At 43.1% G+C, this 24,041-nt stretch overlaps 2 protein-coding genes across 3 annotated transcripts in view; one reads left to right on the top strand and one right to left on the bottom strand.

The window, feature by feature from the left end:
- Nucleotides 1-5,066, top strand: part of LOC114655882 (syntaxin-1A) — a 414,537-nt gene extending 409,471 nt beyond the window's left edge. Inside the window, exons 9-10 of the mRNA XM_028807166.2 lie at nt 2,907-3,017; nt 4,086-5,066. Coding sequence (XP_028662999.1) covers nt 2,907-3,017; nt 4,086-4,163 — 189 coding nt within the window. The 3' untranslated portion in view covers nt 4,164-5,066. The remainder of the gene's footprint in view (nt 1-2,906; nt 3,018-4,085) is intronic.
- Nucleotides 5,067-7,415: 2,349 nt separating this feature from the next.
- bud23 (BUD23 rRNA methyltransferase and ribosome maturation factor) overlaps nt 7,416-24,041 on the bottom strand; it is a 40,900-nt gene continuing 24,274 nt past the window's right edge. The window contains exons 9-12 of one of the 2 annotated variants that reach the window (XM_028807169.2): nt 21,651-21,696; nt 16,739-16,800; nt 11,153-11,242; nt 7,416-8,054 (exon numbers count right to left, since the gene is read on the bottom strand). In XM_028807169.2, the coding sequence (XP_028663002.1) occupies nt 8,000-8,054; nt 11,153-11,242; nt 16,739-16,800; nt 21,651-21,696 (253 nt within the window). In that variant the 3' untranslated portion in view covers nt 7,416-7,999. The remainder of the gene's footprint in view (nt 8,055-11,152; nt 11,243-16,738; nt 16,801-21,650; nt 21,697-24,041) is intronic. The other variant, XM_028807167.2, reaches the window with a different exon arrangement.

Below are 24,041 nucleotides of genomic sequence, written 5' to 3'. Positions count from 1 at the left end.
GACCACCACCTAGTGGTCTCAGGAGTCCCTGCAGCAGCTCTCATTTGAAGGGTCAGGCCACGGCCATGTGGAGTGAAGTTGGCACGGCACCCATCAAATATTAGATAAAGCTTCACCTCCTCGATTGCCCTTTCCCTGTCCCAGTGCCCCCTCGATGAATACGCTTTCTATCGTCCTCCAGTGGTACGTCTTTATTTTGTGTTGCCTGTAATGCCAGTCCTCACCTGGCACTCCGTCACCACAGACATCATTGGCTCTGGACTGGGACATCACCTGAAGGTGACAGCCCCTGTTGGGAATTTTTTACTTTATACGATTTTCCTGACTTCAGCAACTTCTTCTCATAGAATGTTTTGATTATTTTCCACATTTCAATTATTTATTGTTATGGATTATCGTTCATTTTATTTGACCTTGTTGCCATTTTGTGCGCAGACGTGACCATGGATTGCTAGGTAACAGACCCCAGAAGTCACATTGAGTGATTGGACCACCCAGAGACGCAGCACATTCCCTGTCCAAGTCGCACTTCTTCTCAGCACAGTTTAAAGTGTTGCCAGATTTTGAATTAAAGGCGATTCACGACTGTGATTTTCGATCTCGTTTTGGGTTAACTGGCTTGCTTTTCTAGTTTTAACTTGGCTTGTTTCTCAACTTACGGTTCATCTTCTGATCCATTTTCATTTCGCCCTTGTAGCCTGCCATTTTTCACCTCTTTCCTCACAGCCACCGCAACAAGACTGCAGCATCGTGTCGTAGTTAAGAGAGAACGGAGAATGTGGAGGACTTGAGCAGAGCAACGTGCCGTGTCAGCTGCCGTTTACCTAAATCCATGATGTAGCCTCCTTAGCGCTATGGTTACCCAGAGGGAAATTTAGTCAACACTGTTGATTTTTGTTTTTGTCAACAAGTAAAAATGTTATAACGTGTAACAGAAACAAGTAAATACAAAAACATCAGGAGGAAAGATACGTTGAGAGTCCCCTGCTGTACTGATGCAGATTTAGTATGTGACATGTTTAGTTAGAGACGTCACCAACGCACAGTGTGACGTCACACTTTTCTTGTATTTTTTTCTTTGACAGAATAGAATGCCAGTCCCTGAACTGCACGACTGAAGTACCCCTTGTGTTATTGTATTGTGACCTCCACATTTCCTCACACAAATATTGATGACCTGTCCACACCGTCGTCACTATCGCTTGATTCAACTAAAGGTTCAGTTGCAGTTGGTTCTAAAACTGGCTTTACAGCTTTTCACTTACATGCCATTGTATTGGTTTTGGTTGAAGGCTCCATCCTGTTCATGAATGGCGATGAGTTACCTGTGAGTGGCCAAACGCCAACATTCAATTATCTTCATTAAAACATGCAGGCAGTTCTTTGTGAAATGGAAGACAGACAGTACATGGAATGATGACGAAGAAACAAGCCCTAGAGTATACTGAACATTCATCATACAAATGGTGGACAGGCCTTGTTGTTGGTAATATAGTAAAATGTGAGAGGACCTTTAGGGTCAGTGTTAACCCTGCTTGTGTCTAAGTGTTAGTCAGAAGGTGAGAAGGCAGTTCCAGCAAGAAATGAATTTCAAAAATACAACAGTCAAGTGGCGGTGCACCAACCTCTCATTGTATGTAGCAAGTAAAGTTGAGATTGGGGGACGGTGGAGGCCACTGAAGCAACAAAGCAAACCTGCTGTCCCATTCCAGGAACCACTCCGTGAGTACCCATACTTGCGCCATGGGGCTTTATCATACTGGAAGTGCCCATCTGAGTGTGGATATGCTGTAGCCTTGAAGGGATGAACTTAGTCAAGAGCGATGATCAGATACGCTTTCCTCAGTGGGTACCAAGGGCTCTGCTATGTCTCCAGCCCATCACACTGTTCACACCAAACAGGTTGGCTTCATGGGCTCGTGTTACCTGTGCTAAATTCTAAAACTTCCATCACGATGATGCAAACTGAACCTGCATTTGGTCCTTTCTTCCATTCCTCAACAGTCCGGTTTTGTGCCCACTGGAGCCTCACTTGCTTGTCTACAGCACTGTCCCCTCGTGTGTTCTTTGTGGCAGTTGGGCTACAACAGTCAAAGTCCTAAAAGTGCTGCTTCCTGAGAAGTCATTCTGCACACCAGCGTTGAATTTGGATGTGATTTGCCTGGTGGTGGCCCATCTGTTTGCCTGCAGGATTCTCACCATTCTCCTCTGATCCACAATCAGTTTTCATCCATCACTGGTAGTCTTTGGCATCATTCTTGACAAGAGCCCTGCCCATTATGACAGCCATGTGGGAGATGCTAGAACGGAGACAAAAATCAGTCGCTGACACTCAAAATGCTGGTCTGCCCCCTTCGTACCACACGCCACAGACACCGGAGAAGCTGCCTTGCTGTGAGTGCTCTTCGCACCTTCAGCCAAGTCAGAAGTTTTCTTTCTTTTTCGTAGTGGTGGAGTGCACCTAATGGGGCTGGTTGTTGTTTTTTTAATGTCTTGAGGTTCTGTAAAAAGCTAATCTCCTCTTTGTTACACACAAAGTGCTCCCTAGGACGTGCTGGAATTAGTGTGATGGCAGTGCGTATGCCAAATAAACGATCAGGTCAGTGTGTTGGGTCAGCATGTCTGAAATATGGAGTCGGTGAAATCACCAGGAAATGTAAGGAGAGGTGCTTCTCATGAAAACGCGCCTCTTTGCAGTATGAGCATAAAGTTGACCTTTTTTCTTAACATTCTAAATATATTTTATGTATAGTGCATGTCAAACATGTACTCACCCTTACTGACATTTCAGCTTGTCTTGATGCCAAGTGTGCACCCTATACTGGTGAGGCCTTGAACTGCATTAACAATGTCATGGCTGCAATGTTAACTCTCTTTGCCTTTCTCTCCGTCCTGCTGATGAACAGGGAGAGATGATTGACCGCATCGAATACAACGTGGAGCACTCTGTGGACTACGTGGAGCGGGCCGTATCGGACACGAAGAAGGCGGTCAAGTACCAGAGTAAAGCGAGGCGGGTATGTCTGGGATGGGTTCACTGCATCTTCAGCATGTCTGCGGCTCTTACCTTGGCTGTCTTTTCACTGAACAAGTAACATAAAGTGCCTTGGAACACGAGCAAAACCGAGCTAGGCTGCTCCCCCGGCCCGCTCGAGTGTCTTTTCAGGCATATCGATTTCTTGACAGTGAATCCCAAGAATACCCCTTGGTTTCAATTTGTTGATTTTCTGGCCTTTCTTGGTTGCCCACTCCTGTCCTCCCAGGGTGCACCTACACTGGAGGCTTGTTTGAAAATTTGAGAGATCACATTAGTTTGTCAATATTGCCACCTGCTGGAAGACCCAGGCATTTGCATCCTGAGGAACTTTGAGTAGAAAATGGCTGCATGGGGTGACAGGGCTGTTGCTCAATAGTTACAGTAGCCTCTGGGTTTTCAGTGTTGTCTCTGGGGTCCCCCCACATCCTAAAAGATGGAGCAGTATGCATGGGGCATTGGTGTGTGAGTGACTAAGTACCCTTGAAGTAGGTAATAGACAGGTGCCTGGTGGTGCAGTGATTAGCGCTGCCATCTGAATGCCCATGGTACAAATCCCACATTGGTTTTCTCAGATTTCTCCAGTTTGGTAATCATCCTGTAGCAGTAGTGGTGTTCTGGGTTGGGATTAGGGGTGTTTGGGGGGGGTGCACATTATAAGAAGGGGGTGAAGAGTGACAGTTTTAGCAGCAGTGGATGGCAAAGTGACACAGGAGCCAAGTCTGTGATATGCTGCTCCAAGTCTTTCACCTTTTGGTTTCCATGTGGGCCATGTTTGTGTTCTTCAGTGTTTTTACTCTTAGGATGCCAGTAAATGTGTCACTTGCATTCAGTTTGTCAGCCTTAGTACCAGCAAGGCGTACAGTTAGTTTTCACCACATTATCTGAAGTGGCTTTAACTTGATGTACAACACTGGCATGAACAGTGGAACGGCACCTTCTGTCGCCTCCTGCTGCATGTATGTGATGTTTGAAGGTTGGAAGGAGACAAGATGAAGACCACTAACACACAGTTCTCTCTTTCTTTTCTTTCCCATGTTACACCAAACAGAAGAAAATCATGATCATCATCTGCTGTGTGGTGCTCGGCATCGTCATTGCTTCCACTGTCGGTGGGACTTTGGCCTGACTTGTTGCAGAACTCAACACCACCAACTTGCCAACTTCTCACACACAGACAGACACACCACACACCCCAGTCAACGTGGCCAGCAAAGCAATGACCTGGGGAGTTTTTTTTTCCTTACAGAAAACGTTCTCATTTTGTTTTCCACGTCTTTTAAACCGACTGTCCCCACACACTCTGCACAGAATGAGGCGTCCTGTCCAAAACACGAGTGAAAGTTAAGACAAAGGGAAGTAGTTGAGATGTGATCTAACTTTTCTCAGGATGTGTTCTCATGCCACACACACACACACACACACACACCCTCAGAAGTAGCTGCAGAAAGACTTGAGGATAAAAGCGAGATGTACTTCTTATGCATGATTTCATTTTTGTAAACGTATGTACCTGGGTGTTGGATGTTTAAAGAGCAACAAAGCAAGTCGTTTTAGTTCTTTTTAAGACTTGGATGCCTTTCATTTGCTATTTGCCATTCGTTTGACCAACCATGGACATTATCATTTCCAGAGGGCTGAGTGAAGAACGCCACAGCTGTCGACTTTTGTTTTGAAATTTTAAACTTTTGAGACTCTTTAATGAAAAAGAAACCACAACTGAAGTGAAACGCACAGCACAATGGCGGAGCCAGCTGGCAACCTGCTGTGCCGCGTCTGAAGGCCGAGTCCTCACCAAGTGTTTGAGTCCATCTGCACTACACGTCTGTCTCTAAAGGTCTCTCTCTGTATTTGATTGTGTGCATGACTGAGGTAACTGCTGTACTTGAATTGGACTCCCCCCGGCCCCCCTCCCTCCCGCTGTCCAATGGAAACGTGTTGGTTTGTACAGGTTTGAGAGCGCACTGATGTTGTGAAGCAAACTGTACTTTATACCAGAATTTTAATCCTATACAAAAAAATAAAATAAAAATGAATAACTGCCAGGACGGTGCACGTGAATTGAAAGTATCCGACGGCAGCAGTTGACTTGGACAAGTTACAATTTAAAAGTGTGTCACGTCGTTTGAAAATGTAATATTGGCCGGTTATGCCACCATCGTCCTCCTCACCAGATTGCTGTAAAGCACACATTACACTGAGCCAGGCCGGTGGGTGGCAGTTTACTGGACACCGTCTGCCATGTTTCAGGGGCTGCCTGGCACAGCGAGAAGGCCACAGTCAGTAAGGGACCTCGGACGACTTGGCGTGGTACAGCGGCGGCGGCCTTAAGGGTTTTTTTTTCCTTCTTCTTCAATTTACTGTGTCATGTTACAGGGTGAACATGGGCTTAGTAATACAAAAGGCAGTAGGAAAAAAAGAAAAGGAATACCCGCCCTTTAAACAAACTGCAGCCGTTCCATAGCCGATGAGTAAGCGCGACTCGCACACGTTAAAATGTTTTAAAGCAGTTAACAGCGATCTGGTGTTTAAAATCCATTGTCAAATGAATTAGGGTGGCCCATTAGGTGGGGGCTTTAACACACCACCTTCTCCATCGTTCAGGGGGCAGTGTGGCTCAAGTTAGGGAGACGAGGCCGACTGGCTCAGGGTCACCACTGTCATTAAGGGCTGCAGGGCCGTTTTCAAGGTGGGGCTCAAACCAGAAGCGTAGCTGAGCTGGGTTTGTGCTCGCTAGCAGGATACGGCCATGTTAAAAGTAAACCATCGATTTAAACAGAAACTGTGTGGAGATAGGGGGGGGCGCCCATATTGTCAAGTGCAGGCACAGCCGAGTCAGTGGGGCTGCAGTGGACACGCTGGAACTGAATTGGTGGATGGGGCTGCACCGAACTGGGCAAAGTTGCTACTGGGACCCCCATAAGCCTGCCCTTCTGTGAAGGTCACACCGGCCAAATAAGCAGGAGAAAAGCTCTGCGCATAAATCGTTCAAACGCCCAGGATCATTTGGTTCTGTGCACTTGTGCTGTCAGCCAGATGAGAAACTCCATGTGAACATCCATCAAAGCGAGAGAACAACGGGCCACAACTAAGAGGTGTGGGACATTTAAGTGCCCTTTCACCTCACTCGACAATAATATAACAACAACAACAAAATTCGGCCATTGTTTGTGGTGCATTTGGAAAGGTGCAGTACACACTTCAATCATTTAGTGGTGCTTACTTGTTACAAACATGGAGGTCATAAATAACTGCTTTTGTACTGTAACAGCTCACAAAACAGCAACAACAAAAAAGTGGCAACATTTGATTCCAAATGCTGAAAGTGCACTGCTGCAAGCCCATGGCTGCCGAGCCGACTCTCCCAGAGCAGCAGGATGCACCAAGATGGAGGACCAAAGGGCCTGGGATCACACCAGCACACCTAGAAGACCCTGGGAGGTGGAAATGAACAACCAGTTGGTAGGAAGAAGTCCAGGCCTTGCATAAAAAAAACTTAAAGGAGACAATGAGAAATTTGGAGAGTCTGGGAAATAAGCCAAGAAGAAAACAGGATACCAAAAATATGTGGAAAAAGGGGGAAAACCTGGCTAAAGTCACGACTTAAATAAAATGTGAATTCTGTCTCAAACAATCACACCACTGGGAACTGGAATCTGATTGGTCGGACATCATGCCAAAAACTGACCAAATCTGGACAACGGACATTTTCTACACTGATCCCAATTACTGTCGGCACACATTGTCTGTACTGTAGACTGGCAGCACTGGCACGTGGTTCAACACTGTAATGGCGGTAGGCCGTATCTGCACAAGTTCAAACCCAAGTATCAGTTAAAAAGCCATCTTACCTCTCACAGTTCATTTCTCCCGCTGTAAAGCAACACAACATGATGGCTCTGACAGGACATGAAGCTGCACTTTGAAGAGACAGAGAATCCACCTAAAAAACACGTCTGTATGCAGCATATACAGTAGAAGAGAAATGGTCAGTATATGAAAAAAGAGAAAAACGGTGGCCAGTCTTGAGCCCCTCCATGCCATGAGCTGGGGGGTTATGCCCACATAATGAAGAAGCCTTCTCAAAAATAATGTGTATTGGTGTTACGTTAAAACTGTAACCTGGACATTTAGCACATGTCTATTTCAACAGTTAAATATTATGTGAAAATTCCAAAATACTTTAAGCTGTGTCCTTCCACTTTGTTTAGATGATGTAGCACACCAACAATTCCAGCATTCCTGAAAAATGAAAAGACAAAAGGATGGAATTGTGGAGCAAAACAATGAACTTCACCATTACGCACCTGTGCACAAGTTCAGTCGCCCCAAGCCGATCTTGTAGCGGCCCCCTTCAAGCCATTACAAATCAAAGATGTGTTCCAGGGGGTCTGAGTGCTTCTTTATTTGTATTTCTCAAGCTGCACCCAGTGGTTCACGCATTTCAAACATTCAAACCCCAAAGTGTGTGTGTGACCCTTAGTAAAGCCAGCCTTGGGCCGTGCAGACCCCCGATGCTTCTACTGCACAGTAAGCAGGTTCTTCACCAGTCTCCCCTACGTCTTTAACCAGCAGTTACCCAAAGGAGTTCAGCCAGCCACGGAGCACAACGGGATCACACAGAAAGGCTGCACACTCGCTCGGTTATTTCGGCGTAATGTTTAAATGGCACTACAATTGAGCAGTTCTTGAAAAGCAGCAATGTCACAGCAAACAGACAACAATGGCTCTCTGGTCATTTACATGTGTGCTCAATGAGCTATACAAGCACCTTCTAGAACTTTCAGTTGTTTGGTACGGATTTACTAATGTCCTTTTGGCTTTCAGTCACATAGAGGCCAACAGTCTTCTTGATTGTAGGTGTGCACCTTAACTGCAGCGTCTGGCTGAGATGCGTGGCGGCCTGAGGGTCCGTCTGCTGTTAAACTCCTGCCCTTAGTTTAAGGCGATCAGGCAAGGGGCCCATTAAAACCGGGCCTTCCGCTGTCTTCCTGTGTATTTGGTGTCTGCGCGAACCTCCCTGACAGGGAACAGAGAATTCTCGTTAAGACATTTCAACAGTTATGTAGTATTTTACACAAGAAAATGTCATCATACATTTGTCAAATAAAAAAATAACATTGCATAATATATTTCAGGTTGAGTATGAGGCAGCACACACACTCCAGTACATAAGCATATAAGGGAAGGCAAAATAAACCTTTAAAGAAAGCATGGAGCAGCAAACGGTAGGACTGTAGCAAGATACGAGGTCCCACTCTGTTTTGGGCAAATTCAGTGTAAGAATGTGTGATTGTCAGCATTTCAGTGAGTGTGTGTGGCCACGCCGCTTTGAAGAGAAGGGTGCCGTCCATTGTGTCAGTGATGAGCGCAGAGATCCCACAGCACAGAATGTCCACGACTGCTACACTGATGCATATTATTATTATAAAGTACATAAAATGAGGAATAAACGTCCCGTGTTGTAGGTTTCAGCTTGTGCTGACAAATGTTTAATTTCTGCCTTGATGCCTTCTCCAAGGCGACACGCACATAAAACTAAAACAGTCCTGGACTCTTCAAACAGCAAACCCGCTCATTTCTAACACTGAACTTGATCTGTGCACAGTCGCCCATCGTACTGTCACAATAAATGTGGCCAGGCAGCAACGACCTTCCTCATATGAAGTGAAGCTATTTAACATGTCTGAATCCCACTGATCTGCAATGGCTTGTCACTCCATCCAAGGAACAGAACAGACCGACGCTTACTACCAGGATTGAGCTGGCACAACAACTACTCAATTAACAAATAGAAACTGCAACTATTGTAACTTTTCAGGATGAGGGATTTGTGTTGAACAGTAACAGCCCTTGAGGTCCGCAGCCACCAACAAGCACACAAATTATCAAACGGCCACACAGTCTGTCTGTGAGAGACAACTTGGTAGAACACCCCGACTGGACTCGCTTTCCCTACCTAACAGCTTTCTTGTGTAAAATGGTCAACCAATTTGAAAGCACAGCTTCACAGGCGTAAACAACACCATGATCGCTCATGTTTGACTCGCAGTGCCAAGCATGATGGAGGTGTCAGTTAAAGAGACGAGACACAGATTCTCAGTGGTGCCAGCTCACCACTTCATCCAGCTACTGCAATTCTCTTGCCAACAACATCATCAGGCTCTCTGACAGCTTGGTCATGTCAACCCAGTGTTCTGGCTTTGTGTACATTTAAAAATGTTACTTTCAGACCCACAAATACCCCCCAAAACACATGTAAAATTTTCTGAAGACCTTTGCTTTGGACTCTGTATTTTTATGTACAGTAAACCCCTAAAAGGTGGCATTCCTGGCACCCTGAAGACTTCTTTGCAGCTTACTGGCAAACATTCAGCACCTGTAAAAATAAAGTATAAGCCTCTGTGCTTGAGAATTAAAGCTGCAAGAGGTGGGTGTAAAGTCGTAAGATCATCAAAGTCAATGATGTGACATGGCCCACGGGCGCTGTTCAGATATTAAAACCCGGCTAAATCCTCTGCTGTCGTTTTCAACCGGTCTGCGCTGCTCTCGAGATGTCCCACTGTAAGCAAGTCTCTGTACAGTAAACCCATTTTTACGCAGGACTGTATCCTAATATGTTGCACATGTACGGTCCAACACCACAGCATTTAACGGAGTGACAACACAAGCTGTTTAAACTCCTCGTGATACAAGTAATACGATGTCAGCTCTTAGGCCAGAATGGCAACTTTGTGTACACAAAATCCTGAGGTCTTGTTTTCTGTCTGTTCATCCCAAAGTGACACAAAATGTTGGGAGATTTGCAGAATGTTATTCTACAACCAAACTCTAAGACCCCGTCCACACTACTATGTACTCGTTTAAAAACACAGACATTTGTCTCAGTGGTCGCCTTTCAGCCAAAGCTACACCAGCACTTTCAACTAACGAAAACAAGTACTTTTGAAAACGTCAGTGTGATGTTTCAGTATGGATGGATGGGTTTGTGCTTATTACGTCGCTCTTCCTTGACTGGATCCTCCTCATTTCAACGTCTCATTCTCCGACTGGTCATTGTTCCCGAAAAGAAAAATACATTCCAACTCAGCAGGCATGAAAGAGTCGTTTTACATATGGTTTATTGTGTTGCTTACCTGTATCCATCTAAATTGCGTTTTGTGCAACTTTTAGAAACCGTAATCACGCGACTACTCGCACTGCATGACGGAGCTGGCAGTCACATATGTGCTCAAACTGCAGGAATGTGTTCGGCCCGATTGACATGACATGACATGAATTTGGAAAGGAATTGGATGGCAGTATCAGAAAACTGGCTTGTCAGACTGGCTCACAATACAAGACAATCGACAGAAACCATTGCACTGCAATCACTCTGATACTCCGTGTGAAATGACGGCCGATGAAGCTGAAATTCAGGCCGACTTGAAAATGAGGCTTAAAACGCAGCTAAAATTGCACAGTTTAGACATTGATGCTGTGCACAGGACCCATGCAGGTGGGCGATCACATCATATGCATTTTGGTTATTTTAGTATGGACAAGCTGCGGTGGCACCCTGCCCGGGATTGGTTCCTGCCTTGTGCCCTGTGTTGGCTGGGATTGGCTCCAGCAGACCCCCGTGACCCTGTGTTTGGATTCAGCGGGTTGGATAATGGATGGATGGATGGATAGTATGGACAAGGATGATTCCATAAACAATGTGAAAATACTAGCGTGGATGGAGAGAAGTGGTGTGGGCATTGCCTAAGGGTTCAAATGCCAATCCAAATCTGTACAGAAAGAACAGTAAATCTGAACCATTAAAATGGTAACTTTTACAGTAAAAAAAACAAACCGTCATAAGCAACCCCTCCCAAAGTTATACTAACGCTGATGGCAGTTGTCTATAATATGTCATAAAAGATAATTCTGCTATTGTCATCTTGTTTGATTACTTTATGAAAATAAACAGCCCTCATCAGTCTTAAAAATGGCCTGTTCAGATTTACAAGCTGAATGAAATACATTAATAATAATAATAATAATAATTTCCCACCACACAGTATGAGGAAGTAAATCTTCCCTGGACGGGGGCACCGTTTCCTCACTACGTCACCACCAGTGTGTTAAACTCACCTCCCCTGCCTACGCCGTCTTTCTTTCTTCTCTAGAATCCAATCTTTGCTCTTCTTCAGGGATTTCCCTTTCAGGTTTTTAAACCTCGTTCTGAAATGGAGATGCAAGACAGAGTCATTCTGCAGTAAATAATGTGAACTAAAGCACAGAGAACTCATGGTGACAGACCACACAACATTCAGTCGCATGTTTCATATCTACTTGAAACAAAGCACTTCAACAGCAGGGAACACAAACAAGAAACATGTCCTCCAAGGGCCGAAGTCTATCGCTGGACATGTGAAGTTCAAAGTGAGGCACTATGGAGACACCGATTGATCTTTGAACTGTTGGAGAAAAGAGCAGTTGTGGGGAAAACAAAGAAATAGAAACAGAATACACAACCTCCATACAGAAGACCCCAAAGTATGAAAAAAATGAGCCGACGGCCTGTGAGGTGGTAAAACAAGATACCCCGTGCCCTCTGTACGCCATGGCAGTGCACTCAGCAATGGCAGACACAGAACCAAAAACTCTGAGCTGTGACAGGTAAAGGTGGTCCAGTTTAGATTTGGGACTGTTTACCTGGCCAGTGAAGAGCTCCCTAAACTTCAGAATGCTACTTCCACAATCACTGCCCAAATGATATGGGCACACCATACATGAAACAGCCAGTAGCCGGACCATTTAAATACTCCAGGGGCTGCTTTATAATGTTTCTTGGTTCTACATCCCTATGTCTTGGTTAAAGAAGTTACACATGGAGCACATACAGTTGGTCACTTCCTCCACTGGCGTGTATCGTCCTCTACTGCCCTCGTTGACCACTATGAATGTTACTGTTGTATCAAGAAGGCTTCCAAACGCAAATCAGTGCAGTGCTCCGAGCTGAAAGAGTGAATGCCTAGCCGTTTATTAGCTAAATGTTAAACCGAGAAAGAGACACAGCGGGAAGCAGCGGCTTTTTGTGTATTCCATGAGTTTCAATCATCCATCATTGACTAAGAAGGCATAAAATCTGTTTGAAAATCAGCCAGAGTAAGCAGAACACAGCATATCACGTACGCGATGAACTTCAAATCCTTACAAATGCATACTGGAGAGCGGATGCAAAATGAGCTGCGTTAATCATGAAGATTTCTGTTATTAATCTCATCAAGCTTAAGTTTTTTTTTGTGCCTTTCTGCAAAAAATTAACTTTGCCTTTATATTTATTATGTTGCCAAAACATTAGTATTCCAAAGAAAAACTTGTGCAAACATTTCAAAGCAGTTAATAAAGCAACAATGTTGTCTAACTGGTATCCTCCTCGGGGCTGACAAGCCTTCACGACCAGCACTACAGTGGAGAACTCGGGAGGCGCACTGGACGTTCTGTTTTGATGGTTGATTTTTAAACACCAAGAGCAATGAGTGCTTATCATTTAGTGACGAGCAGCACCCAAGGTCACAATCAGTTGGCCTACACCGCGTGATACACATGGGTGACACTGCTGCGTCACTGAGAAGGTGTCTGGGCTCACATCCTGGATGATGTCGGTCTTACCTCAGGCTTTTCTCCACATCTCCAAGGACGGTGTGAGTGGGCTCGTTGATAGACTGGTGCCCTGGCCCACCTTTTGCTCGTTACTGCCAGGATAGGATCCGGACCCCCATAAACCCACCCTGGATTAAGCGATGTGATTTGAGAACGACCGACTGACTTTGTGTTCAATATTTTATGTGTCCTGCACCATGCTCAGTAGCTACTAACCATTTATTTCATTCCGTTAGGGAGGTGTGTACGTGAACACATTTCATTTGTTAGGTTTAACACCGAGTGGATTTGTTGCTCAGTTCCTTCTTTATTCGCACACCTTAGCCTAACCCTGCCAATCCAAATCTTCCCGAATTATCCAGTAAGTGATGGGAAGTTTAATGGCAACAGTGCAGTGACAATGACAGGAGAGCTCAGCTTTGACACGACCCGTGTGTTTAAATATCAAGATCACGCAAAAACTAAAACTCATTAAACAAAAGGTAAGCGACTGATTTTAAAGCAGATGTACAAACTATACAGTATGTGGACTGCCATTATACAGAAAAATGTCAGTCTTTCAAAATGAAGAAAAACATTAACAGGACACAAACGTTTTCAGTTTCCTTTTTTCAGGATGGTTTAGACACATTTGCCAATTACTGCATACGTCTCTACAGCATGAAAATAATAACTTATGAATGTTCACCTAAATTGTACTTATTGTTTTAGATTACCAAATTCAAATTTACTTGGAAACAAGTTTCAGCCAAAAAAAAAAAAAAAAAACCCCAGAAGTACACTCCATTTTGATGACTTCCAGTTAAAATGACTGCAAAAACTTTACAAGTGGAGCACACTGCTTTACTTTTTTGTATCTTGAATCCTTAACATTTATAGAAGAAAAATAAAGATTTCACCTTGTGATATTAAAAAATGGATTTACTACATTCCCCAAAAGCAAACTATATATTTATATTCTTGAATGTTTATTCAGAAGCAGTCTTTGTACCAACGGCTCACTCCAAACTAATGAAGAGGCCTGTGGCCAGACTTTAATCCTTTACCAGACAAATCATTTACAGTTGCACTTATTGTAATATTTCTATCTAAAACTGACAAAAGCAAATGTTCAAAGCCCACTCTTGGTCAGATGACACACAGTACGCCTCTGAGCCTATCAGATCGGTGCATGCCATGGCCAGGGACGTTTCCACTCTTACTCAGTGCATTTCACTTCAGTGGCCTGGTGGGGCTCCATGCCAACCACAATTGAGCCATTCATCAGTCAGTCGTTCTTTAAATTGCACCTCATGCTCTGTAGGTAAGCAGCCCATTTTTGTCGAGACTCCTACTAACAATTCTAACTTATGTTTAGTAAGTTATGGTGCATTTAGAACTTCAACTTGTATGACACTCTGGGATTCAAAGTAAAAAGAACTTGAAATCCAATTGTAATATAAAAATTCTAAGTTATGTTTTATAGGAAACCAAAGTTAACCAGCAAGAGCATTAACAAAAATAATTTATGGTATTAAATAAATAGATATGTTGAGTTAATACAAAGGTGGGAAAGAGATTCAAATTAAAACACACTTGAGCATTCATTCATTCTCTCAGGATGAGTAAAAACATTACAATCAGTGCAAACTCATTAGTAACTCAAAGTGCAGACTTGACGGAAAAAAGCCTTAATTTATTACCGCAGTTAATGCCTGGTGGGGACTCCATGGTTATTCTGGTTCACCGTTAATAATAAGAAAAAACTAAAAACAGCATTGTATGGCGAGTCTCCCTTGTTGACAAACTGCAGCTTCTTACCCCATTAATGAAAAGCAAAGGTCACTTTGTCACACAGCTTGGCCCATACCCGGTCCCATCCAAAATGGACTCGTCAGATTCTGAGAAGATCTTGCGTCAGTTTGACAAAAACAAAGTTGGAAAGGACCTGTGGCCTCATGTATAAATGGCGCGTACGCATATTTTCATGGTCACTTCAAGATGGAAATGTCCGAACTCCATGTTTTAGTATGAATTCTATGCACAGCATTATACATGAGGTCCCAGGGCTATGAAAACACCACTTAAAAGACCCTAAAATATAAAATATTTTCTAGGGCTTCCCTGCTTAGTCAATCAAAGGATCGAATGGACTTTGCATGTTGAATTGCCTTTACAATTCATAATCCTCCATAGTTAGTTTATTAGAGTACAGTAACAATGGCAGTGTGTTAACATGCAGGCGTGTATGTAAACATTATTCGTATACTCCGTTTCCTGTTTACAGAAGTGCACCTAATTCTGTACATGGCATTCATATGGTGGCCTAAATGCCAGATGCCTCTAAAGAAAAGGTTTTCAGATGGTGAAACCCCGATTATACATTCATCCTGGCACGTCTCACCTTTAACGGCATATCAGTAGAGCTACCTACTCAAGAACCTGGTAAAGACCGTATCAGTAGAGACGACTTAAGTCATCTCTGAATCTCGTAATGTCTTCTTAACGCTTACTTGGAGACATTACGAGACAAGATCACAGTCGGAATGCCATCTCGGTTCATATCACAGAAATCACAGCCTTTACATAAAGATGGTGATCTCAGTACAAGTGAGGCCAGTAATATTAATACTAGACAGTGATATTTTAAAATAAAATGTTAAGTTATTCATTCAGAAAAACAAAATGGTTTTCATTTTTTTAATGCAGTTTTGGAAAGATGAACTTAATGAGGGGGCTATCGATTATCATTGCATTTTAATAACAGACATAAAACCAAGACAGACATTTATTTATAAAATAAACACATTCGAGACTGAGCAGCTTAAACCACGGCATTACTCTCAATGTTATAGGAGACAGGCAGAAGTGTTTATAGACATTTCTGCTGACAAATGTGAAAACAGGTATTCCGACTATTGATCTCAGTTTGATTGAATGCTGTGCCTTGCCGACAGCTCCATGGGGCCGAGCGTTCCTCCCAGCAGTCAAAGCTGCCAAGCGCTGCATGTTTACGTGTTTCTCTCATGCTGTACTGTGGTCCAAAATAAGAAAACTGACCCAATTTAAGAGAAAATAAACACAAAAATATAATCACAAACTGCCAAAGCTGGTGGATGGTATTCTGATCTAGAAGCTTATCACCAATGGCATTTAGGTACTTACTACCTCCAAAAGTGTTTATTAGGAGAAAACAGTCTTAAGATTTAAAGACACTATTTTATTTATTTCTTTTTTTAAGTCAACGCTACAAATAAACAATGCAATGGAAATTAAAGGAATTGCAAGATATGTACGAGGCTGGAAAAAGTACCATCCAAACCCTCCTGGAAATGACAACGATAAGCCTCGCGTTTCTGTGGGTCTCCAGGTGGACGCAGAGAAGGGAAGTCTGACCCAGCCCCGCCAAGTGCACGGAGACCTCCGGCAGGCACACATTTGACAGTTTTACACCTCAAGATGAAGTCTCTTACTGCAGTGGGATGGGCCCCCTGGTACGGCGGTGTCTGCATACTCCACTTCTGACTTCTCGCAGGACTGAGTACCCCACAGTTAACTTCTTTTTTTTTGTCTGCACGTAAGGAGCTGTAGATTCCCTCTTAAGCAGAGTGAGTCCTTTCTCCTAAAAATCACTCAAACATTCATTCGCCAGACCCCACAGTGACTCATTTTACTGTCTTTTCTCAGGTTCAATTATGACAAAGTCAACTACATAACCCTTCCTGAAATTCATTAGGAAATGTGCGGGGGAGGCAGGGGCTGGAAAAAAATGTGCAATCAAATAACAGAAAATCCCTTTAACCCTAAAGAAAATGACATTTGTCAGCCCAAGTCATCTTCTGTCAAACATGGTGATCAGCTCACAGACAAACACACACATTAATGCTGACAGGGCCACAAGGTCGGCTTAATTTGATGACAAAGTGTCAAGCAGGACCCCAAACAACCTCAAATGAGGACTCTTTCATTTGTTTTAATACTTCGCAAAGTTGCTGTCTATTAATGTTTTTTGCAAGAAACGCAGATACAAACAAAGCAAACACACACAACAGTTTAGTGGGTAACTTTAGAGATTGTTATGTTTCAGCTTACCTTTCTCCAGTGAACATGGCCTGATGAGCTACCCCCTTTTCCACAGACTCGGAGCCTAACCCCTGAAACAAAGGCAAAAGGACCATCCGATTAATGACGTGTAAAACAACATGGTGTGGCTAATGTGTACTTCAAGCACAGGAAAGCTTCTCCATCTCTGGCTTTTCATACAAATGCACAAGTGCAAAAGAAAAGAAGTGTGAGATGTTATGTCGTTACTGATTTCACAAGATGCACCCCCTCGTAAAAAGCCATTTACATCCGTCTGCAGGCTGTAGTTACCTGTTAAGAGTAAGCGAGAGAGCGTCCCCTCAACCTGTCCAGCACACCACCCGTCACTCTGATCACTCTGTGCGACTTTGTTCAGATGAAGCTAATAAAACCACAAGACTGCTCACACAGCACAAATCATCCTGGTATGAGCAGCACTAAGTGAAGGCCATTACTGAGGGATATGTCAAGCCTCCATGTTCATTTGATGATTTTTGCCTTATTTATGTGCATCGGTGCCGACTAAATCACACTAGTAAGTAGAGTTCTGGATTGGCTTACCAGCACAATTTCAATTTATTCAATAAATGACCACTAGCGCTGCACTAATCACATGTGTGGAGTTTCAGTATCAGACTGACAAATTAACTTGAAGCTTCCATCCTATTTTTATTTCTCAATGGTCTTTATGTGCCAAGTGAAAATTGAAGAATATGAAGTGGCTCCAAAAATTATGAAAAAATATTGATTAGTCCATTTTTTTTCATTTGCTTTATTCATTACGATTACCTAACAGTGTCACTGTGCTGCCCTTAAAAGAAGTGGTCAATAAAATGAATAACAACAGTACTTGAAAGGAAAGGTTTTTCAAGTCAAAAGTTATTTCTTCAAAATCATGGCATATATTCATTTGCCACAAGAGACTGCTTTCAAAAGTGAAGCATATTTTATACATTTTTAAAAAATAAACTAGCCCACTCTTACATTTTATAATTGAGCTTATGGATACTGGGATCCCAAAATAAATTTAAAACATGCCTTAGCACCAAAGAATTAACTAAATAAGTCCATTTTTCAATCTACAAATGGTACAGAGTATTGATCTGTGCCTTGAGATCGCACACATATTGTAAAACAGCATATCATGTCGTGTTACGAAGGGAAAAAAAGCAAAGCAATGTTGTGAGATTTGGCCGTTTTAAGAGAAGACTGGCTGTGCGCGTCACTTCAGCTACCCCATCAGGGCAGGGCCAGCGGGGTGTGGACCCGCCTTGGGAAGTCATCTCCACACGCCATTGTTGATGCTGAGGTGTGAATTGCCTTCTGTTGACAACTAGACAATAACAACTGAAAAAATTCACATGATCTCATATTCTTTCACTATTTCACAAAGATACCATGCGGTTCAGCAGGACTGTTAAGGCATCATGAGCTTCAGTGAGACAGAACATTGAGCAGGCACATCACCAGGGCCTGATGTGGGGCATTTGTCTGTTGTAGCAGCAGAGCACCTACGGAAAATGATGGCAGCACTTCGCACTCTGAAAGCAAACACACCCAAACCAGACCCACACTCTTTGATATAATATACAGTGGTGTGAAAAACTATTTGCCCCCTTCCTGATTTCTTATTCTTTTGCATGTTTGTCACACAAAATGTTTCTGATCATCAAACACATTTAACCATTAGTCAAATATAACACAAGTAAACACAAAATGCAGTTTTTAAATGATGGTTTTTATTATTTAGGGAGAAAAAAAATCCAAACCTACATGGCCCTGTGTGAAAAAGTAATTGCCCCCTTGTTAAAAAATAACCTAACTGTGGTGTATCACACCCGAGTTCAATTTCCGTAGCCACCCCCAGGCCTGATTACTGCCACACCTGTTTCAATCAAGAAATCACTTAAATAGGAGCTGCCTGACACAGAGAAGTAGACCAAAAGCACCTCAAAAGCTAGACATCATGCCAAGATCCAAAGAAATTCAGGAAAAAATGAGAACAGAAGTAATTGAGATCTATCAGTCTGGTAAAGGTTATAAAGCCATTTCTAAAGCTTTGGGACTCCAGTGAACCACAGTGAGAGCCATTATCCACAAATGGCAAAAACATGGAACAGTGGTGAACCTTCCCAGGAGTGGCCGGCCGACCAAAATTATCCCAAGAGCACAGAGACGACTCATCCGAGAGGTCACAAAAGACCCCAGGACAACGTCTAAAGAACTGCAGGCCTCACTTGCCTCAATTAAGGTCAGTGTTCACGACTCCACCATAAGAAAGAGACTGGGCAAAAACGGCCTGCATGGCAGATTTCCAAGACGCAAACCACTGTTAAGCAAAAAGAACATAAGGGCTCATCTCAGTTTTGCTAAGAAACATCTCAGTGATTGGCAAGACTTTTGGGAAAATACCTTGTGGACTGATGAGACAAAAGTTGAACTTTTTGGAAGCCAAATGTCCCGTTACATCTGGCGTAAAAGGAACACAGCATTTCAGAAAAAGAACATCATACCAACAGTAAAATATGGTGGTGGTAGTGTGATGGTCTGGGGTTGTTTTGCTGCTTCAGGACCTGGAAGGCTTGCTGTGATAGATGGAACCATGAATTCTACTGTCTACCAAAAAATCCTGAAGGAGAATGTCCGGCCATCTGTTCGTCAACTCAAGCTGAAGCGATCTTGGGTGCTGCAACAGGACAATGACCCAAAACACACCAGCAAATCCACCTCTGAATGGCTGAAGAAAAACAAAATGAAGACTTTGGAGTGGCCTAGTCAAAGTCCTGACCTGAATCCAATTGAGATGCTATGGCATGACCTTAAAAAGGCAGTTCATGCTAGAAAACCCTCAAATAAAGCTGAATTACAACAATTTTGCAAAGATGAGTGGGCCAAAATTCCTCCAGAGCGCTGTAAAAGACTCATTGCAAGTTATCGCAAACGCTTGATTGCAGTTATTGCTGCTAAGGGTGGCCAAACCAGTTATTAGGTTCAGGGGGCAATTACTTTTTCACACAGGGCCATGTAGGTTTGGATTTTTTTTTCTCCCTAAATAATAAAAACCACCATTTACAAACTGCATTTTGTGTTTACTTGTGTTATATTTGACTAATGGTTAAATGTGTTTGATGATCAGAAACATTTTGTGTGACAAACATGCAAAAGAATAAGAAATCAGGAAGGGGGCAAATAGTTTTTCACACCACTGTACTTTTAGTAGGGCACTGAACACTCCAAGGAGGACCCTCACACCCGCTCAATAAAGAAATTGTGTAACATTTGAAATGCATCATGAGGAGGACCAAACAGCCTACAAAAACAAAGACTTCCAGCAGTCGTTCCCACTTCAAGCACAGCACACAGCAAAAAGAGACAAGAACTGAACAGAATGTTACAGGCATCTGACCTGCTTATCCAGGGCAGGGTCGCCAAACAGCTGGAACCTGCCGCAGAAGCCATCAGACTGACACCAGGCAGAACAATCCATGGACAGGGCACCAGTCCATCACAGGGCAAACACCCCCCACAACTCCCTCCACCAACCCCCCAGCAATGCCAATCCACCTAACCTGCATGTGTTCGGCCTGTGGGAGGAAACTGGAGCACCGGGGGAGACATGCGAACTCCACACAGGGAACACCAGGACGCAAAACTCCAGCGTCCTTCACTGTGAGACAGTAGCACTACCACTGCAGTATCTAAAAGTACTTACAGTTACTATTACTGTCCTCAGTATTTTCCAACCATTAATTTATTCATATTTGTCTCCGCTACAGACACAATAGTAATAGCAAAAATAAAAATAATCCATCCATCTTCTTAACTTGATTAATCCAGAGTAGGGTTGCAGGCCTAGCCCAGTAAGCAATGGACGCAAAGCACAAACAGTTTCCGGAAATGGCGCCTATTGTAGGGTGAACACAATCACACACACGGGCCAGTATAGCAACACAAACTCAAATCAGACTGAAGTTTAGTAAGTGGACCGTCTACATGGAGTGAGCAACTCATCATGCATCAAAAAATAAATCAATAATTGGCCAGTGGAGCTTCAAATCATTCAAACATCAAAGGCTTTCATTAAAAATACAGTGCAGTGTAGTCCGTTCAGTTGAGATTAATTTATATGTGTATAAAGTACACTCGTCAGACATCTCACTCCATAGGCTTTGCAAATTAACACCACAGAATGTAAAGTGCGTTGGATTCTCACAACTCCACCTATGATGGCCACGGCAAGCAGACAAACGGGCAAGTAACGAATCCTTATCTCGAGCAAACAAGACCATGAATAAATCATAAAGTAATTATTTCTAGTTGCCTTTTGTTATCACAGAGATACCTCATGAATGTGGAGGGCAGGTTTTCTTAAATCAGCACCTTTACGGTTTCATGTGAATATATTTGATACGTTTTAAGACTTTGTCCCTACAACCCCACGTAAACTGCAAAAACAGGCAAGATATTTTTAAAATTTACGTAAAAAATAAAGCTTCACTTTAAACCCCAATTACAGGTAGCAAATTACTATATATATACCATGATTGTGAAGGAATAACTTTGACTTGAAAAACAGAGTTTATCTTTTAAATGGAAAATGTTTAGACAGAATACAGATGTAACAACAGGCAGTCTTAGAGAAGAAAATTCAAAAAGCAGCAGACTCACCCAAATTAAAACTATCATAAAACAACACAGCATAAAACCAAAGTGTGCACTCCTGCGGCACTGTCTGGGATTAGTGGAGTCTAATGATCCATAAGAAAGTTCATAAATACACACCCTGCAGTCATCTATGAACCCGGTGATGTCTTTATCTGAAAACGCCCATGACCTCACACAACGCATACAAAATAAAGAGCGCTGGGTCGAGTACGTACTGAAATTTAGCCTCCTACTGTGTTTCACTCTGATCTCTTACCTTTGGCAATGCCCCGGATACTCCAACAAAGAGGCAGAGAAAAAACCTGTAAAAATAAATAAATTAATTAAATAAATATTTCAAAGATTCAGTAACCTACAGCAACTTAGTGTGCAGCCTGAGTGAATTCTCCAGAGATGCGCTGCCAAAATTAGGCTAAGCCTGAATTGAACTAATATTTATTCGTCAAGAGGTCCTTCTCTCACATTCCTCTCAATGTGATACCTTGTCTGAGAGCGACTGTAAAAGATAAAAGGCGATGCATAGAATTCTTCACAAGAAAGAGACTACTGAGACGGTACATTCTGCTAACAGAAAGCCAATGTTACTTTGACAGACAACAGAATTTGTTCAGAAAGCAGCAAACAAATAGGACTCGAGTCAGTAAGCCGCTGCGTGCACTTTGAAGTCACAGGACGGAGGCCGCCTGCCAAACAGAGGATGTACGGTTTCCACCAGACACAATCACTTTGTGTCTGCTTGTTATGAGGTGCAGTGATGGCAGCAGGCTGTGCAGGTCACACTAAAAGCCTCAAGTACCACTTGAAGAATTCTCAGGAGCTTCAGTGCCTCCAGCTTGGCCAGCGTCTGCTTGTGGGCCTACTAACTGCCGCAATGGGCACACAAAGTTCAACATCTTATATAATCAACAGAGCAGTACATAACTAACAAACAAAGAAAATGTTTTTGATCAAGTTTGTTTGTTACTTACCAATTGATCTTCTTCTACTGTATGATATTAACCTGCCTGTGCCAGTGGTCTTATGGCACACCAGCGATGTAGTGCACACACAGTACACCTGCTCAAGTACAGTGGCCTCCACAATATAGAAATGCAAAATGGGCCGTGAAGAAATGCCTTTATTGTTCATCTTCTTGATCTTTCATTCAAACTATAAACATTAATTTAACCTTTAATTGAAGTAAAATAGTTTGAAGGAAAAAGATATCCATCCATTTTCCAACCCACTGAATCCGAACACAGGGTCACGGGGGTCTGCTGGAGCCAATCCCAGCCAACACAGGGCACAAGGCAGGAAACAATCCAGGGCAGCGTGCCAACCCACCGCAGGAAAAAGAAATCCTCATTATAAAACAAACACATTTCTCAAATTAATGTGTGCCACTATTATTAATAGGCATGTTTGATCTCTGGGCGCAGTTACTTAGGTTAGGTGGCTGAAGCCCACCTTTAAACACCTGAGACAAAATCATGGAGCTAGTAGTAATGAAAAAGCCGTGCCAGAATAAGGTAAGTCGAGCAGCACTAAGAGAAGATGGTCAAGTGGTGGAGCCAAGAGGTCAATGGATGATCGGGAATTGCAGTTATTCTGGAGAAGATGATCCAGATTGTGACCAAAACCACATGGCACAGACGTGAGCATGGCACGTTGAGAGGCACATGTGGGTGGTGTTTTCATCTTTTCCAACTCTTGGTGTGAACACGTGGTGGTCAATAAGTTAAAGCATGCTGCACTTTTACTGTTACATTAACACCCTGTGCCCACGTAACAGCATGGAAAAAGAAAAAGAGAAATTCTACCCTGCATATGACAGCATTTGTGACAATCACATATAGGGGGCCAAAATGACACCTTTGGGTAGCAGTACTCCCAAACTCTCTGGTATGTGGTCATTCTTGGACAGGACTGGACAGAAATAACAAGCAAGACACAAAACCTACCAAATTCCCCCAATCTCCACACAACTGGTCCCAGTAAAACTTGCATATTAAAGTAAAGCACACAGCAGCAAGATCATGTGGCCTCCAAAAAGCAGCATACTTTGGAAAAACTAAAGACTAATGACTGCATTTACCGCATTTCTAAAAAAGTGGCCACTTCACGGAGACTGTTTGGTACTACACTCACAGGCCTGGGCCTGGTACTGCTGCAGCGGTCTGTCGACTAACCTCCTCCTGGGACAGACATCTTGGGGGAACAGGAAAGCTAACATGCTGCACAGTCTTATGGCTAACTTACCAAGAGTACTGTGCACCTGGCAGGGCCGGTCTTCAACTACTGTGGCCTCCCAAGGAGAGCGAGTGCAAAAAAAAAAAAAAAGTCTTGTCCAGAGTACAAATAATGAAAGCCATCCCTGGAGTCAAGAGTAGATGTGGTGTGTGCTGGCAAACACCTGGTGAACATTTACTTAAGGATGTTAATGGTTTACTTTATAACTAAAATAACTGGGAATGAATGTCAAGTACACAGCCTCTGTGTGGACCAGGCCTGACGTTATCTGGGTGAGAGAAGAATGCCAGACAATTTCAGACAAGATTAGTCTCCACCTTTGTACCCCTGTAGTACTAGGGTGTTGTACCGTGTTAGCCATTATGAATGTAGAGAAAAGCCAAGCAAAATGACACCTTTTATTGGCTAACTAAAAAGA

This window comes from Erpetoichthys calabaricus, chromosome 8 (assembly GCF_900747795.2).
Source record: "Erpetoichthys calabaricus chromosome 8, fErpCal1.3, whole genome shotgun sequence".
Lineage (NCBI taxonomy): Eukaryota > Metazoa > Chordata > Cladistia > Polypteriformes > Polypteridae > Erpetoichthys > Erpetoichthys calabaricus.
Note: the sequence above shows the minus strand (reverse complement) of the source record. Positions and strands in the feature narration are given on the sequence as shown.